The sequence below is a fragment of the Aspergillus versicolor genome (genome assembly GCF_001890125.1).
Source record: "Aspergillus versicolor CBS 583.65 unplaced genomic scaffold ASPVEscaffold_17, whole genome shotgun sequence".
Lineage (NCBI taxonomy): Eukaryota > Fungi > Ascomycota > Eurotiomycetes > Eurotiales > Aspergillaceae > Aspergillus > Aspergillus versicolor.
The window spans coordinates 114,543-131,236 of record NW_024467540.1 but is presented as its reverse complement, the minus strand read 5'-3'; the positions used below and the strand labels follow the sequence as shown (position 1 = coordinate 131,236).

The window sequence follows — 16,694 nt, the reverse complement described above, 5'->3', positions numbered from 1 at the left end:
CCCAACACCCCAATCATAGAGAGTCAGCAATCCCAACGCAGCAGTTATCAACCATGGTACCCAATTTATTCTCAATGGCCCAACGGTTCCCATCGCATCCTGAATAAACTCTATTTACTATTCTCATGTTTAGCTTTCTTATCGAAATATCACCAGAAGATTTGTCCAGCACAAGTCTACGCATGACACATTGAGGATCCGCGCACAATGACTTTATCTGACACTACCTCCAAAGAAACGTCCTTCGAGGGGAGTTGCCACTGCAGAGAAGTACGTTTCTCTGCGAAGCTTCCATCGCCGCTATCGCAAGTGAAAGTGGCTTCTTGCAACTGTACGTATGATAACGGGAGTGGTCGGTGACACTAACAAATTGAATGCTGGGCTAACAATCCGTTTAGGTAGCTACTGTCATATTGCAGGTAGTCTGCTTGCGTTCGTGGATGATATGGAAGTTCAAGGGATAGAGTCGCTCAAGGTATGATTCATGATTCTACTTAGTTTTTTTTTTTTTTTTATATTTTTGGTTATTGACGCAAATGGCGAACTTGGCAGGAATATCGGTTTGCGTCACACACTATCCGGATCTTTTTCTGCGGAACCTGCGGCGCCAATGTTTATAACGAGTCGATCAATCCGAAGTTCAGATATGGCAAGCGCGCTCTTAATGTAAGTGCAGCTTTGTTTTGTTTGCGATACTGCTTGTTACTGATTTCTCGAATTCCATTACAGATGCGCCTGGTACATGGTGTTGATTTAGAGACCATTGATGTAGCCAAGGTGGATCGTAAAAATATTCAACTACCACCTCTAGACCAAGATCCTCTTTGACCCTTTCGGTCTGTCGGGCATTCTCAAGCCCATGATAGTCTATCTCAAGTGAATTCCAATCGATTGAAGCAAGTGTCATTATCTGCAGGTTCTAGAAATCGCCAAAATATATGGTAGCAATGTTGATACATATTTATAAACCGTACCAGGGGCTCCCAGGTGCTGTTATTACATCACAAATAATCTCTCCTGGGGAAGAAAGCTCGTCCACCGGTCCTCAACTGATCGATTCCATATTTTCTGCAGCAGATGCAGCGCGCCGAGAATGTTATTGAACCCGCTGCGCCGGTGATACCGCTGGAACAGTTCTTTAAAGAAGGTCTTGTGCTCGTCCAACATACAATCGGAGGCTGCTAGAAAGGAGGCCCAGATCAAGACCTGCTCGCCTGGAGAGTCCTCGGGGAAGAGCTCCATTGTATGCTTGAAACGGTCAATTCGGGCGACGGTGTCTGGTATTGCAAACATAGGTCTGGCGTCTGCAGATAGCAGATCTCGGGCCTGGTTGATATAGATGTCGTGTGCTTGGTGGACGAGGTCAGTAATGACAGACACAGCAGAGGCATGCTGTGGCTGCCACGACTGGCAGTAATTGAGGCACGAGAGCACCTCCACACTCCAGTGTTGCGAAGACAGCACTTGGAAGCCGTCTGCCTCGCTGATAAACGGGGCAGCATATATCCGTAGTCTAAATCGTTAGTAGGGCCATAAAGTATTCAGCGAATGATGCTTACTTCTGGAACTGGCGCGAGATGAAGTCGGCAAGTTCGCCCTGGCCTATACAGGAGCGTTCAATGGCAGCCAAAGCGGACTGTAGAGCCTTGAACATGATAGGAAAGTCGGGACTGCCTGTGACCATTGCTACCACGAGAAGCAGTAGGATAGTAAGTAATATAGATAGCTGGTCTTGTTGATCGTAACTCTGTAGATTTTGTCTCTGTCGAAGTCCATGTACGACCGCTCCATACAATTGTGTTGAAGCCTCGTCTGCTTCACAATTCCCCAAGGACAGGTGTCTTGAGATATCCTGCTGATAATATAAATGAAAGTGGAAGCTGGCCACCGTGAGAACTGCATTCATCACCAGCTCATCTTCCAAGGCTATCGGCAGGACAATAGATCGCCATCCGTTGTGAGGGCCGTCAAATGCCACCATTTCGCATGCAATGTGCTCAGAGACTGCACTATATTAGTATAGGGAAACAATATGGCCGCCTCTGGGGATATACAATGGAGTAGCATTTGTCGTTTCCATGGAGGTACGTCAGTAGACGGACTCGACAGCTGGAGCACTGGAGGACTGTCAAGGAAGCCTCGAGCGGTATTGCGAAGGGGCGGACTGCCTGTAACAGTCATGTCACCCTCTCCCAATGCATTGATTCTCGTCTTTGGACGAGGCTTGTGTCGTGTCCTGCCTGGTTAGTCATGGTCAAGTCTCATATCTCACCACTTACTGCTCATAAACGGCGTCAATAGGCTTCCCAGCAAACCTCCCCCGAGCCGCCATTCCCTCATGAAAGCGATGCCGAATCCCCATCCCACTGCAGCTCATCCCCTTGGCGATGCATTTTCTACATTGTGGCTCCGCACGATCGCAGTGGATCCGGCGCTGGGAGCACTCGTAGCAGCCTGTATCATATGCATTGTAAGTTTGTATCTTGCCATGTGTATATCTACTAACCTTTCGCTTTAGGCTCGTACTTCCGCTTCTTCCGAGGCATGCTTGTAGTGAAGCTATTGCCATCCCCGCAGCAGACTTGATATAATGACTCAGCTGGTTGGAGTAGCCTTGGCGTCTATAAAGGGAAGGTCGAAAGAGAGCAATAAATGACGCCTGTACATGCTATTTTACTGGTTTATGCAGGCTTTCGGATGCCAGACACGGCTAATGGACCAGACTTAGAATACTCGACAACATCGTCAATTGATCGTGTCGTGTGTCAGCAGCAACCCTACTGTACTGTACTACTGGTGAAGATAACCCCCCTTTTCTCGTATTATATATTGTAATGTAGTATACAACTAGTTATTTATATCTATCTTCACGATGTTGGAAACTAGTATATTTTGTTCAAGCTTTATTCACCATATTTTGCTTCAGTTCTTTAACCTAGATATACTACAACGCCGCTTTGATCGGTTTCTGGTCCAGCGATTTCTCAAGCTCTGCCAACCGTTTGTCCGTCAAAAACATGGAACGAGGATACTCGTCACTCAAAGGAAGGTCCAAAATCAAATGTGCCAACATCTCCGCCGTACGAAACGCCTTGGTCATACCGACTCCATGGTACGCACCGCATACCCATTGGTGCTCTCGCTGGGGAAAGGGCAGTCGCCCCACGAAAGGCGAAGTGTCCTGCGTGAATGCGAGAATACCAGACCAGGCGTGCGAGATGTGTGCTGATGCTCCTTTGACTGGAGTCCTTGCGACTTCGTCTGCCATTCCGCGTAAATGTGCCATAGGGCCCAGGTCTGTCCTGCTGTCGTCGCCTGTTGCCTTGCGTGCGGTGTTGGCGCGTCCTACCACAATGTCCCCGCCGGATCGCTGGATGAGATAGTCGTAGTCCTTTGCTGCGTAGCGCAGCCAGAGGGAGTACTGGTTGCTTAGGCCGAAGGGGGATTTATTGCTGGTGGCGTCGTAGTGGACGACGTTTCCCCGGACGGGCGAGACATATGGCCGTAGCTCGTGGAGGAGATGTCCTAGCCAGCCGTTCGTGGCGTGCACTACATTCCGTGCTTCGATCACCCCTTGGCTGGTGTGGATGGTGGCGCATTCGCGAGACGGTCCATCCTCGATCTTAAGGACTGTTGTGTTCGTTTGGACGTTGAGTGTGCCATCGCTGATGATCGGTTCCAGCAGACCCAGCACCATCTTATACGGCCACAGCGAAGCAGAGGGGACGATGATGGCACCAATGCAGCGGTCAGACAGCTTCATTTCCGTTCGGAGATGGTGTACATCAGTGCAGACCTTGTATTTATCGGCAATTTCAGGAATGTACGTTCGCATATCTGCAAGACTAGCCACGGCCTTTGCGAATGTCTTTTCATCGTAGTAGGCATCCACACCGTCTGTCATGGCAAGATCGCAGTCAATGTTGCCGTCTCGAATGGCGTCGCCCATTGCTTGCAGATGGCTGTGCTCGAATTTGGTAACGCGGATGGCTTCTTCCACCCCCAGGTCGCGCTTGCGATTCTCCCAGTCGGCATATGTCATGGTCTTGATATGGCCTCCATTGCGACCTGTTGCGCCAGAACAGAGCGATCGCGCTTCGAGGAGGACCACTCGCAGACCTGGTCGCATTTTCAGCAGACACCGGGCGAGATTGGACCCAGTCATCCCTGACCCGATGATGGCGGCGTCTACTGGAGCGTCAGGCCATGTAGACCTGTAGTTTGCGAACTTGTGAGGCGATGATTGCCAGAAGGGCGTCGTGGGGTTGTGCACTGGTAAGCCGGGATCAACGACGCCAGGCTCGTATATTCCATCGAAAGAACTCGACATTATGAGTTGTAACAGTATTAATGGAAGAGTTTGGTCAATCTGGTGGTTTATAGGGGATATAAAACACGAAGCAGCGTAGTAGAAGGAAGGTGGTTATTATACAAAGTGCTCTCATTCGAGCTTCCCAAATAGGAAACACTGACGTTATTCAACTCTGCAGGTGAATATCCAACCCCGCATCAACTCCCAGTTAATACCATATGCCATGTTAGGTACCCAGTTAATTCACATTTGGTTCAACAGACCACAGGTACTGCTGCGAGGAAGTTCATTTTATAAGTGCCTAGGCAGCCGTGGTCGCAAGGCGAAGACTGGTCTACCAAGTCGAGCGCGTAGCGATAACAGGAATGCGACAAAAGTGATTTTGGAGGGCGAGGTCCGTTTTAAGGGAATACATTGAGCAGACTTGTTCTGGCAGAATGCTGAACAGTGTAGTTTGTACCTCTTACGCTGAGAGTCCTAGCGATAAAAAGATTCAGCAGCTGCAGCTGATGTCGGTCCATTCTGCCGCACTTGCGTATCAAGGAGTATCAGTAGTAGCGGTGCCAGGATGCAGGCTACCTTCCACCGCCGATACCACCATGGGGCCATATCCTGTCCAGCGCACCGTTCGACCTATTCAGGTATGGTTAGAAAACCTGGTCTGGGTGCAAGGAAAGGCAAGGCAGTATTCTTAGGGCTGACACAGGAGCTGACCGCAATGGTGAAGGACAGTTGTAGCCAATGGCATTATCGTCCTAATGCAGGGATCGTGAGATCACTATGAGTGTATCGGGTGTCATGCCTCTAGCCTTATCTGCTTTATGTGTAGCATTTCAGCCAAGCACAATACCAAGCCTCAGCCTCACGGCTCTAACCTAGAGCAGTCCGATGCACCGCAGCCTCGCATCGCGCCCTCGGACCCTCGGGGCCGCGGGCTGAAGAATGCCCTGCATGTTCCGTCGTCCTAGCGAATCAGTCGAGGTGAAGGGTTACAATGGTGGCTGTAGGGCTGAATAAATCCCCACGCGAGTCTTTTGCCAGCTGAGTCAAGAAAGCAGAACCAATTGGAAAATGACTCCGTGCCTTTTATTTCACTGGAGAAATAGATTAGAATAAGGGCTGTGAGGGTCCATTTACCATGCCTACCCACGGTCTAGTAATACAGTCAGACAGTCACAGGTCTGCAGATGACCTCTGCTAATACGCCAAGTGCAGTCCCCTGTCGCCACGTTCAATCGAGAGTGATCTTTTGTACAGTTACATCGTCTGTATTTCTGAGCTGAAGATGGCGGCGCAATTTCCGTGACTCCTTTGCGAGGCATTTTCGTACTATATAAACAGTTAAAGTCCCATGCATTCAACGTGATCATAGATTACAAGCACAGGCTTGTCTGCTGTGCCTATTATTATTTCTTATTTACCCTGAAAAATGGGCCTACTTTCGCTAGGGGCATTAGCCCTCACAGCAACCCTGCTGGTCCACCCTGCAGCGTCTCGAAGAAACTACATTGACGACTGTCCTCGAGCATGCAGTCTCAGCGACACTCCCTTTGACTGGATCAACTATCACAGAGTTGAGGGGCTGGCAGCCTGCAAACAGCCTATGCTCCTTGACCTGTCCTTATACAACGCCCTCAACAAGACAGACTCGTCATGGACTATGTTTGCTTGTACCCCTGATGACACTGATGCTGGTAACAATAACGAGCGCCGTGCGGAGAGTCTCCAGTACGAGGATACGGATGTGTCTCTTGAGCTCGTTAGCTGGGGCGCGTCTACCAAGGCAGGCAAAGATACCAAGGCGGTTAAGAGCATCGTGAAGAGCATGCAGACCTGGCTCGGCCGTTCTTCGAAACAAGACCAGCTCCATGTCTTTGGACACTTTGGCAAAGTCACTGCCGGGCTCTACATTGGACCACGGTTTAACCGGGCGAGAACCGCCGAGACGATTGTGAACGGCTTGCTGGATCAGCTTGGCAGCTCCTCTCCCCTAGTAGCTCTCCAGCACTGCGGTGATATCGGCGAAGACACCATCGGAGTTGCAATCTCCACGAACGGTGATCTGAACAGTATCCAGCGGTTACTCCGACAATGGCGCGAGGGCGAGTGTCCATCCGACCACGACTCGACCAAACCCGTCAAAGATATCTCCGTCGCAAAAGCACCATCCACCATCGCCATCGCAAACGTACACGGCCGAGGCCCCATCCTCCAGAACCGGGCAGATACATGCGAGACCAAACAGGTTGAGCTCGGCGAGGACTGTCCCAAGATGGCCGTGAAATGCGGCATCTCGGGCGACGACTTTACCAAGTATAACAGCTACGATAAGGATCTATGCTCGAGTCTGCGCGCGGGCCAACACGTCTGCTGCACCAGCGGCGATCTCCCTGATTTCTCGCCTGATCCGGCTGAGAATGGGACGTGTTATACGCACCGTGTCGAAACCGGGCAGGACTGTTCGTATCTGGCGGCTTCGCATAGTCTCACGAATAAGCAGCTGGAGGAGTTTAATGAGGAGACTTGGGGATGGCGCGGGTGTGAGGATCTCCAGGCTGGTTTGAATATCTGTCTCAGTAAGGGGGATCCTCCATTCCCCGCTCCTATCCCTGGTGCGATCTGTGGGCCGCAGGCTGAGAACGCTACCATGCCGGATGATAGCTCTTCGGCTGAATGGGCATTGTTGAATCCGTGTCCACTAAATGCCTGCTGCAACTTGAACGGGTGGTGTGGGATCAATCCGGAGTTCTGCGAGTACAAGGATGAAGGCAATCCGGGAACGGGCGTGTGCATCAGTAACTGTGGCACTTCGGTGGTGAATGATGATATACCTCCAGATGAGTTTGCCAATGTTGGATATTTTCTCGCGAGTAATCTGGAGCGAGACTGTCTCAACATGAACGCCTATTCGATCCGTGCGAACGAGTACACGCATATCCAGTTCGCGTTTGGGAATATCAAGGACGACTACTCTATTGGACTCATGGAGGGCGATGAGGAGCAGTTTGACTATTTTAAGGGAATGACGTCCGTCAAAAGGGTTATTTCCTTTGGTGGTTGGGACTTTAGTACATTCCCGGATACATATCACATCTTCCGCAACGGCGTCAAGGAGGAGAATAGAGAGGAGTTCGCAAAGAACGTCGTCGACTTCGTGGAGGAACATGGTCTCGACGGCGTCGACTTCGACTGGGAGTACCCTGGCGCCCCTGATATTCCGGATATCCCAGCAGGCGAAGAGGAAGAAGGTGAGCGGTATCTGGAATTCCTAAAGGTCGTGCGTGAAAAGCTCCCAGATGGAAAGAGTCTTTCTATCGCTGCTCCTGCGTCGTTCTGGTATCTGCAGGCATTCCCTATCGACAAGATTGCTGAGCTCGTTGACTACATCGTATTCATGACCTACGACCTCCGCGGGCAATGGGACTACGACAATAATGACCCTCCGCTGGGATGCCCGGATGGAAACTGTCTCCGATCCCATGTCAATTCTACAGAAACACAGTACGCCCTGGCAATGATCACCAAGGCACAGGTGCAGACCAAGAAACTCATGGTTGGAGTGAGCAGCTACGGCCGCTCCTTCGAGATGGCAGAGCCCGGATGCACTGGCCCTACCTGCAAGTACACAGGGAACGGGGCCTCAAAGGGCCGCTGCACAGATACCTCTGGATACCTGGCAAATGCCGAAATCAACGAGATCCTCAACAACAATGACAACTCGGCCCACTCTTACGACGACAAGAGTGACTCGGATATCCTGGTCTACAACGGTAACCAGTGGGCCGCGTACATGACGGACGAAACCCGTAATAGGAGACTGGACAAGTACAGCGGAATGAACATGGGAGGATCCGTTGAGTGGTCCATCGACTTGCAAAAGTTCATCCCATCAATGACGCCAGGGCCTGGCATTTTCCTCCCCCTGCCTGAGGACATGGATATCGAGGAGTTCTGTTCCGAGCCGAATCTTGACGAGATCTCAGAGGCAGAGGCCAGCTCGCAGCGGAATATCTCTGCGTATTTTGACTACTTCTTTGACGTCCGACGGGGAGGCGATACATGTGCGTACCCTTAGCCTATTTATCTTGCATGTTCTAACAGTCAATAGCAAGCTGGGCACAGGAACTCTTCGCCGGCAGCGAGACAGTCAGCTGCGACACCTTCCCCGACGGCCCCTGTGGCTTCCCTGACCCAGGCGAATGTCACGGCTACGAGCCCCCGTCTCTGTACTGGGCGCAGTTCGTCGTAGCCAACTACTTCGACCACATCTCCAAGTTCGGGACTATGTTCCGGGATACCACGTTCAACGAGAGTTTGAACATTGGCGCGCTGGTGGCGGACTTCCCCATCAAGACGCCCTCGGATAAAACCCAGTCGACCATTTTTGCGATCTTTGCTGGCGCGCTGGGTATAGCGAGTGGCGTGGCGAGTGGTGCAGGGGCAGGGCCACCGGGGAGTTCTGGCAGTGCCGGTGCGGCTGCTGGTGCGGTCCTGACTGGATTCTCGGGGATGTGGACGATCCTGTCGGCTGCAGTGGAAGATGCAGAGCCCCCTGATGAGGATGATATGGAGCGGGCGCTGAACATGCAGCTCGGGACTATCTGGAATGCAGCGTACCGGGCTGGACAGAACGGAGTTATTTCTCTCTTTGCGGACGGCGACTTGTCTGATATTCCCAAGGAATATAAAGAGGGGGACTACGAGTACGAGATCTCGAACTTCTTCGACGGGCGGTGGCTGCATAGACTCACGGGCAAGTTTGTGCGAGAAATGCAGGATGCGTTGTCGGAGAATATGAGGAAGAGTCTGGCCTCGTATGCATTGACTTTCGCCAACTACTATGTCATGAAGGACGGCTTCGATGTCGATGACTGTGAGGATCAGACTGGAGGAATGGTCATCGACGATGTCTGCTATACCCTGGAATACCCAGGAAGCGGCAACCCGTCTGCGGAGCCGAAGCGCAGTGACTGGTCGAAGACGGTGTCGGAGGATACGCTGAAGACGATGACAGACAAGTACGCGATCGATCTGGAGGAGCTGTACAAGCTGTCCGACGCGTGCCAGTCCAAGACGGGCGACTACGGGGGTGTCATCGACTCAGGCACCTTCAAGCTGTTTTCAGACAGCGAGAAGCCGGACTGCTTCTACAGTCTTCCTGTGTTTATCGCCGCTGAGGACGATGCTGGCAGAGAGAACTGGCGCACGCCCTGCTGGGCCAGAGTGCAGAATATGACTTCGGACGATGATGACACGCCCAAGGTTGGCGAGACCTATCTCCCTCCAAACCTGGACGAGATCATGGACCAGGAGTTCTGTGTGCCTTGCACTAACAGCCCTGCGTGCAGTATTGGCTAACTGTTAAAGTATCATTTATTGTTTATTTACTACTTGCTATATAATCATGTCTGTCAGATATCTCCAGTCAATAACGGGGTATAATCATAGATCCTAGAAGACAAAGCAGATAATTACGACTAGACAGACAACACTTAAACAAAGTCCTCGGTCCGTATAATTAATAACGTAATCCGTCCAGGTCGCGTGGGCTGTACAGTAATCTGGCAAGTCGCATTGGGAACAGTATTTGCGGAGTGTCGCGGGCGGCTTGTCCTGGGCCTTTGGCGCATGGGAGGAACTATAGTTGTATATTGCAGCATCAGCTGCTGCGTCGACCGAGCGGCTCGAAGGGGAAGACGCCGGCGACGATGGCCATGACGATATACAGCGCGGCGCAGATGTACAGCGGGACAGATGTGCTCGTCTACAGATATTAGCCATTTAGAAGGTTTAGAAGATTTCGATTCACGTACATCTGCTTCTCTGCCAACGACGGCGCTCACGATTCCCATAATTCGGTTCAGTCCGATGGCGATGCCGTTTCCTGTGCCTCGGTGGGCGGATGGGAGGACCTGCTTTGTTAGCATTGATAGGTATTCTCGGGGGAATGCATACCTCAGGCGTATAGGCATAGAGTGTCCCGTAGTAGATGTTCAGACAGAAATTGATGATGCAGGTGAATGCGACATTCTGATCTGCTGTGCGAACAGCCGTGTAGGAGAAGAAGAACACCATGGTAACCAGCGCGCCGAGAATCATGGTTCCTCGTCGGCCCCAGCACCAGCGCGTGCGACACAGGTAGCCGGCCAGGATAGGGCCGAAGATACCGCATGCGTTGGTGATGGCGTAGTTTCTCCAGGTGATGTACGGACTGTCTTCGCCAAACTCGGCGCCGCGCGATTTCAGATACAGCGGGAGGAAGACGTTGAAGAGAGGGTATGCCAGACCGATCAGGAGCCAGGAGAACCAGATCAGACTGGTGGATAGGCCCATTTTCCGAGTCGCGAAGAGACCGCGCAGATGGTGGCCCAGTTCGGGCAACGAGATCAGCTGAAAGGAGCGACGAGTATCACCGGAATGGCGAGTGCGCGTTACTCCCAGCGCTGTTAGGCGCTCGACGGTGAGACTGCAGGGCCGTTGATGCTTCTGCGCGATTCGCTGCAGCACTGCAACTACCTTCTCGTCCTTGCCCTCAGACACAAGGAACTTGGGCGTTTCCTCGAGTCGCACGACAGTGATGCGCAGGATGGAGAGGACGAAAACGAAAGCACCGGAGGTATACCAAACGTAGCGCCAGCCCTTGTTGTTGTCGTAGGTGCAGCTGGCAGCGTCGGCGCAGGAGTAGTTGGGCATAAAGGCCCACGCGAACAAACCTGCAATCAGCTGTCCAACGCCTAGATAAATCAGTATTTACAGAATAGACAAGAAGAGGCGAAATTACCCCACCAAGCAGCCATCAGAGTCACCAGCCATGAATGCTGGCTGGGGAGGTACTCTAGAAAGACCGCAGTATCCAGCACCAGATTTCCACCAGCGCCAAACGCACTCAGACAGGTGAACAGCCCTAGAACAATCCAGTTGGGAGCAGCGCCGGCGACAATGGTAAAGATCGAAGAGATAAATAGCGAAACGTTGAATGCGAAGCGACGGCCGATAACATCCGCAGAGAAGCCCCAGAACAGCGCGCCGACCAGCATTCCCACGTACACGGCAATCGTCAAACCGGTATCGAAGCTGGGCTGGAACTCGAGGGTGGCCTGCGTAGCGACGATGGACTGCAGCAGTAGGATGAGCGAGTCGACGGCGTATCCGAAGCCATTGAGGCAGAACAGCTTGGCCTGGTGCGGGGTGAATCCGATCTCGTCGATGGCCTAGCAGCGTCAGTATTACGGCCATTTTTTTTCCAAAGCTGGGAGGCCATCGCCAGGATGTACCGGAGATTGCCAGTCAATGGTCAATCCGGGCACCGCATGCACACACATCGTTGACCAAGGCCATCTTCGCAGTCAGCACCGCGTCCAGCTTCTCCCCGCCGAGCAGGTCGGTGTCGCCGAGGGTCTCGGAGTGGTTTGAGACCGACGGCGCATCTCGATCCTGGTCCTGGTCCTTGTCCTGGCGGTCATTTGGCTGCTTGGAGGCAGCAGAGTGTTCGACGTCCATGATGCGACTTTGAGAAAAAGAGACAGGGGTCGGCGGAATCAGCCGCTGGCCGGGTATTTAACATTTCAGGGCCCAGGAATTACCAGGATTCAGCCGGGGAAGACTAGGGGAACAGCCACTGACACTGCCTGCTCATCGCGATTCATTTCATTCGCTTCATCCAGGGCCGTCCGCCAATCAAACCGCCCCGTGCACCGCATGCGGCCGACAACTGAACGACCCGGGTTACAACACCAGTCAGCAGACAGTATATAATAACAGTATATACATAAGTCCGGCGTATCTGCCACTCATACACATAGTATATACAATATTACCACCTCAAAATGCTCTGACAGAGTACGGAATACATGCCGCAGACACAGCCGAGGCTTGTTAGAGTTTACGCTACTTTAGTGGGTTTAGCGCCTGGGCAGCGCCACGTGCACCCCTCACGCGACAGACAGAGCAAAGGATTCAGCAGATCACAGAGGATTGATAGGGTCTTTGAGTAACACTTCGATAGTATAGCCATTGCGGATGAAATACTGGTCGAATTAGTATTGGACCCAAGAATATCATCGGCATATATATATATATATATATCAGCCCATCCTCCGCAGTCGAAGTTGGCATCCTGGATGGGATGGATATTATGTTGGTAATAAGTAGTTCATTTTATGAACTCAGGTTAACAGTCCCGGATCGTGGCTGATTAGACTTGAAGAGTGATCTGATGGCGTGCAGGTCATGTGATGTGCTGGTGAACCCAGTTCTGGGATCTGATATTAATTAATATATAAAATACTACAAATACTATAAATATCAGAGCTTATCAATAATTCACTCGACGACCGAGCATGTTCTCCAAGCCAGTCGTGGTGTTTTGCTTTAGACACCGTAGAAAACTACTATAAATACTACCCGAATATAAGAGTCTATAGTCAAGTAGGGCACGGCAAGTCGTGTCTATCCCTCAACATGGGTTATATCGAAATAGCTTCTTGCCAACGTCCCTTCATTCCAAATGCTTCCAGCTTCTTCTCGGATTAAACGTCCGGGCTGCCCCCCTGGTGATGCCCTGGCGCAAGGGGCAGCCCAGCCCCTCCAACCCTTGCTACGAATATTAATAATGGCCGGGCCCCTCTCACCTTCTCATTCTCTTACTCGATACTTCAAGTTTGTCATAACAGCGATAATACTAATTTCCCAAACACGATGTATCACGCAAGTAAGTAAAATCCAGAGATCCTAACCCCATCACTAACCCGCTAGCCCTCGTCCTCAAAACCCGCGAAAGCCAAGGAAGCTACAAAGTCCAGCAAGTCAAAACCCAAGAATGCCCAACAATCGCGTCCTTTGCGGAGGGTAAATCTCGAGACCCGCTTGATGTGACCATCGCTGACGTCTTTCATGTATGTCTCCTGCGAACACTGTCTCATCCTTCCAAACTGACAGCCTCTAGATCAGCGGGTGGATCGACACTTCCACCTCGGAGACGATGATCGCGGTCTCTATTGCAGGACATGAGCTCGGCATGTTTCATGGGATGGCGAAAGAGGTGCTACGCATTGAACTGGAGCTGCAGTTTGTGAAAGGGGTGATTGAGCTCGAGCTGGATGCGTTTGATGAGCTGTGGGTGCGTGTCGATACGGTGCGGGCGGAGGCGAAGGAGCGGTTTGCCATGTTCGACTGTAAAGCAGAAAAGCGAGTGAGACAGGTTCCGGGGTTGCTGTGTGAACCGTGGCTGTAGCTGGACGTGCGTGTATGAGCAATAGCCTACAGAACACAGGATGCCATGATTTCACGAGACAAGAACTGCTAGAATTATGCTAAGGACATCAAAGCCTCTCAGCAGGCCCTGTAGACTCAGCCTCAGCCTCCTTCGCCTTCACCGATACCCACCTCATGGGCAAGACGCCCAACAGGCTTGCCGCGGCCAACGTCAGTGTAATAATGAAGACATGTGTCGCCGCAGAGTTATACGCCTCCAGCACAACGGGCACCATATCCGGCTCGACGATCTTACGAATCGCCATTGCACCCGCGTCTGCAATCTTGTCCGCATCAAGCCCTGGGGCTTCCTCGGATAGGAAACGCAGCAGGTGCGTCTGGAAAACGCTCTGGCCCACAAAATTGAACAAGGCGCCGGACAGGGTTTGGATGAATGCGATCAAGGCCGTGCCGATGGGGATCTTCTCTGTCGGCAGGGTAACCTGGACCACGATAAGAGGGAGCCCAAATGCCATGCCAGCCCCGAGGCCGTACAGGACCTGGAACCCTATCCAGGTTGGATGGCCAGAGTCTACCTTGAAGGTGGACAACAGGCCTGCTCCCACAGAGGTGAGAATAATACTCACATACATGAACGGCAGGTAGTACCCCAGAGCGGTAACGGTCCACCCTGTTAGAACGGACGTGAAGGCAACAGATAGAATCAGCGGAATATTCATGACCCCGGACATTGTTGCTGATGCACCCTTGACGCTTTGAAACCAAATGGGAAGCTATATTGGACCGAGACATGTCAGAGCTGTTCCGGGGGGGAGGGGGTTTGTGGTTGACTGATTCAAGTGTGTGAAGGCATACTGGGTGACCTACATAGTAGTAAAGCACAATCAGCGACGCGGTCGTGCCAGCGCCAAAGATCATGGAGCCCCAGATGTTACGGTTCTTAATCAAGCTGGGAGGTATGGTGGCCCTGTCTTGTTGCCAGTATTCCACAGCCGCGAATGTCAGCATCAGCACACCAAACAAGACTAACAGCGCGATAATGCGCACATTGGCCCATGGATATGTCGCGCCCCCCCACTGGAGCACTAGAAATAAAGAGACAACGCCTGGGATGAGAAGAGCAAGGCCCACGATATCCAGCTCGAGGAGCTGCTCTGCCGCTCTGCCTGGTACCTTGCATGGTTTGTCTGCTCGGAAGAAGAGCAACAAGAATAATGCAGTAACGCCACCAACTGGGAGGTTAATATAAAAGCACCATCTCCAGCTTACGTAGTCGGTGAACGCACCGCCCAGTAGTGGGCCAACGACTCCGCCGATTGAGTAGATGCCGGTCAGAATGGAGTTGTACACCGGCCGTTTTTCCACGGGGACGATCACAGAAACGATCAGGTACGAGCCCACTAGTAATCCAGACCCGCCTATTCCGGCCACTGCACGCCCGATGATCAGGGCGACAGAGTGTGGCGAGACCGCGCAGACTAGAGACCCGATCTCAAACAAAGCAAGCGCTGTGAGATACACCCACTTGATGGTGTAGTAGGTAAATAGTTTGCCGTAGACAAGGGTCACGCTGGACAGTGTGAGCATGTAGGCACTGACGTACCATCCCATTTGGCGCATGGAATTGAAGTCTTCAGTGATCTTGGGAATCGCCGTTGCGAGGATTGTGTTGTCCTATAGGTGTCCGTGTCAATGGCTACAAAGGACGATGTTAGTGCGAGCAGCGACTTACGAGAGCCAAACAAAGCACCGCGAGACACAGTGCGTTCATAATAGCGAGTCGTGTGCGAACTGACGCATAGCGCGCCTGGCCAGCGGCATCGCTTGCAATATGAGCATGGTCTGGATCTGGAACAGCTTCTGTAACCGAAGCCAACCGGATGTTTTGCTCAGTACTGCCCAGATTGCAAAGCTTTGGTCCAGGATCTGGCCTTTGTGAGTCCATTTTGTTTTGAATGTCCTGCTTGAGAGACTGCGCTCTTGGGAATAGACAATAAAGACAAAGCACCGCTAGGCTGTCATTGTCTGGCACTCCGACACGTACACAGACCGTTCCAACAGGTCCTGGCCAAACTCGTGTTATGCCCTGCGCATTGTCAACCACAGGTCGATTATCTTGTCCTACCATGAGCCATTGCCTGTTGTTACACTGAAGGGAGAATTTACCATTCCAAAGTCCGGGGCAACGGGTCAGGAGAATAAAGAGGAACAAGGCTGCGGGTTTTCTATCCTGGGCATGGAGCTATATATCTACTGCCCTGAACAGGGAACATTGAAATCGGAACGATACTTGCCGTCTTCCTGTTTGGATCTACGCCAGGTCTACCATGTTCTCAGGAGGCAGACATGTACACCCCGGGCTTATGGATGAAGCACATACGATAGAAACAATCATACAAGGAGAGTCTCAGTGTGTTACACACGCACACGCAAGGCGCAGAGCCAGGGCTCGTGGAATGCTAGTTGTCAGCACAGGCTTGCATTGATGATGTCATTTGAGGAGGATTTCCCATGGAGGCCGGGACAAGGAGGTAATATCTCGACGCAGACGAAGCAGAACCGGTTGAACGGGGACGACATATTAAGCATTTCACCATATTTCTCGTGGGGTTTAAGCACCGGCTGGGCGTAGACACCACCTAGAATAGCAGCGTAGTAAAGCCCATATCACTAGCAAGGCTGGCAGTCAATGGGCCTGGTATATGTCTCAGAGGACAAGAGAAATGCAACTACAACGGCCAGGCCAGGGCTGCCATGGAAGACGAATCTAAATGTTTGACGCCGTTGACGGAATGTTGAATAGTGTAGCCTAAATTATTCCACACTCAGTGCGTATTTACCGCAGACTCAGGGCAAAGCGTTGGTGTTGGACCACCGCTTGCACTCGTCATTGCGCTGGCCCTCCTAGTATCGTCACGACTACTTGGAATGCTGGGCTGCGCTGTATGGCACCTTTAGGCACGATTGAACGTCTCTCGCTGTACCAGTCAAGGTAGGGTGTAATATCCCGGGTATCTGCTGGCGACATGGGTGTTAACCAAAGGCAAGGGTCGGCATTCTATAGCTTTGGGAATCCCTGTGTCCTCAGTCCAGTAATGGCAGAATGCTACAGTACGCCCACGTGTTGCCGGGTTTTATGCCGATACCTGGAATCAGCTTGGATGGCTGG

The 16,694-nt window shown here is 51.9% G+C and overlaps 7 protein-coding genes across 7 annotated transcripts; 3 read left to right on the top strand and 4 right to left on the bottom strand.

Moving 5' to 3' along the window:
* Positions 1–44: 44 nt before the first annotated feature.
* ASPVEDRAFT_47947 (GFA family protein) lies at positions 45–1,041 on the top strand. Its single transcript, XM_040813903.1, has 4 exons — positions 45–331; positions 399–475; positions 553–666; positions 730–1,041. The coding sequence occupies exons 1-4, from the start codon at positions 208–210 to the stop codon at positions 826–828; spliced, it is 414 nt and encodes a 137-aa protein (XP_040674550.1). The 5' UTR covers positions 45–207; the 3' UTR covers positions 829–1,041.
* ASPVEDRAFT_34917 (Zn(II)2Cys6 transcription factor) lies at positions 997–2,546 on the bottom strand (the record flags this gene model as incomplete). Its single annotated transcript, XM_040810900.1, has 5 exons — positions 997–1,513; positions 1,560–2,004; positions 2,103–2,236; positions 2,280–2,454; positions 2,507–2,546. The coding sequence occupies 5 exons, from the start codon at positions 2,544–2,546 to the stop codon at positions 997–999; spliced, it is 1,311 nt and encodes a 436-aa protein (XP_040674549.1).
* Positions 2,547–2,900: 354 nt separating this feature from the next.
* On the bottom strand, positions 2,901–4,542 carry ASPVEDRAFT_879650 (NAD(P)/FAD-dependent oxidoreductase). The gene has a single exon (XM_040818208.1). It carries the CDS (start codon positions 4,328–4,330, stop codon positions 2,945–2,947), a length of 1,386 nt encoding a protein of 461 aa, XP_040674548.1. The 5' UTR covers positions 4,331–4,542; the 3' UTR covers positions 2,901–2,944.
* Positions 4,543–5,741: 1,199 nt separating this feature from the next.
* On the top strand, positions 5,742–8,387 carry ASPVEDRAFT_144912 (uncharacterized protein; the record flags this gene model as incomplete). The annotated part of the gene is made up of 1 exon (XM_040808031.1): positions 5,742–8,387. One exon carries the CDS (start codon positions 5,742–5,744, stop codon positions 8,385–8,387), a length of 2,646 nt encoding a protein of 881 aa, XP_040674547.1.
* Positions 8,388–9,634: 1,247 nt separating this feature from the next.
* On the bottom strand, positions 9,635–11,707 carry ASPVEDRAFT_47946 (MFS transporter). The gene is made up of 5 exons (XM_040813902.1): positions 11,587–11,707; positions 11,094–11,523; positions 10,268–11,046; positions 10,126–10,224; positions 9,635–10,076 (listed from the first exon to the last, which is right to left on the bottom strand). The coding sequence occupies exons 1-5, from the start codon at positions 11,632–11,634 to the stop codon at positions 9,972–9,974; spliced, it is 1,461 nt and encodes a 486-aa protein (XP_040674546.1). The 5' UTR covers positions 11,635–11,707; the 3' UTR covers positions 9,635–9,971.
* A 1,260-nt stretch (positions 11,708–12,967) lies between these two features.
* On the top strand, positions 12,968–13,793 carry ASPVEDRAFT_77389 (uncharacterized protein). Its single transcript, XM_040816389.1, has 3 exons — positions 12,968–13,022; positions 13,067–13,206; positions 13,257–13,793. Exons 1-3 carry the CDS (start codon positions 13,010–13,012, stop codon positions 13,542–13,544), a joined length of 441 nt encoding a protein of 146 aa, XP_040674545.1. The 5' UTR covers positions 12,968–13,009; the 3' UTR covers positions 13,545–13,793.
* ASPVEDRAFT_89992 (MDR family MFS transporter) lies at positions 13,633–15,470 on the bottom strand (the record flags this gene model as incomplete). Its single annotated transcript, XM_040818712.1, has 4 exons — positions 13,633–14,298; positions 14,393–14,757; positions 14,812–15,199; positions 15,258–15,470. The coding sequence occupies 4 exons, from the start codon at positions 15,468–15,470 to the stop codon at positions 13,633–13,635; spliced, it is 1,632 nt and encodes a 543-aa protein (XP_040674544.1).
* Positions 15,471–16,694: the final 1,224 nt, after the last annotated feature.

Excerpts from the sequence above, each read along its gene's own strand:
- ASPVEDRAFT_47947 (XM_040813903.1), top strand. The coding sequence starts at position 208 with ATGACTTTATCTGACACTACCTCCAAAGAAACGTCCTTCGAGGGGAGT. Across the intron at positions 332-398 it reads GAAAGTGGCTTCTTGCAACT|GTAGCTACTGTCATATTGCA; the intron begins GTACGTATGATA and ends CAATCCGTTTAG. Across the intron at positions 667-729 it reads ATGGCAAGCGCGCTCTTAAT|ATGCGCCTGGTACATGGTGT; the intron begins GTAAGTGCAGCT and ends ATTCCATTACAG.
- ASPVEDRAFT_879650 (XM_040818208.1), bottom strand. The coding sequence starts at position 4,330 with ATGTCGAGTTCTTTCGATGGAATATACGAGCCTGGCGTCGTTGATCCC.
- ASPVEDRAFT_47946 (XM_040813902.1), bottom strand. The coding sequence starts at position 11,634 with ATGTGTGTGCATGCGGTGCCCGGATTGACCATTGACTGGCAATCTCCG. Across the intron at positions 11,524-11,586 it reads CCATTGACTGGCAATCTCCG|GCCATCGACGAGATCGGATT; the intron begins GTACATCCTGGC and ends TGACGCTGCTAG. Across the intron at positions 11,047-11,093 it reads TCTGATGGCTGCTTGGTGGG|GCGTTGGACAGCTGATTGCA; the intron begins GTAATTTCGCCT and ends TGATTTATCTAG.
- ASPVEDRAFT_77389 (XM_040816389.1), top strand. Across the intron at positions 13,207-13,256 it reads CCATCGCTGACGTCTTTCAT|ATCAGCGGGTGGATCGACAC; the intron begins GTATGTCTCCTG and ends GACAGCCTCTAG.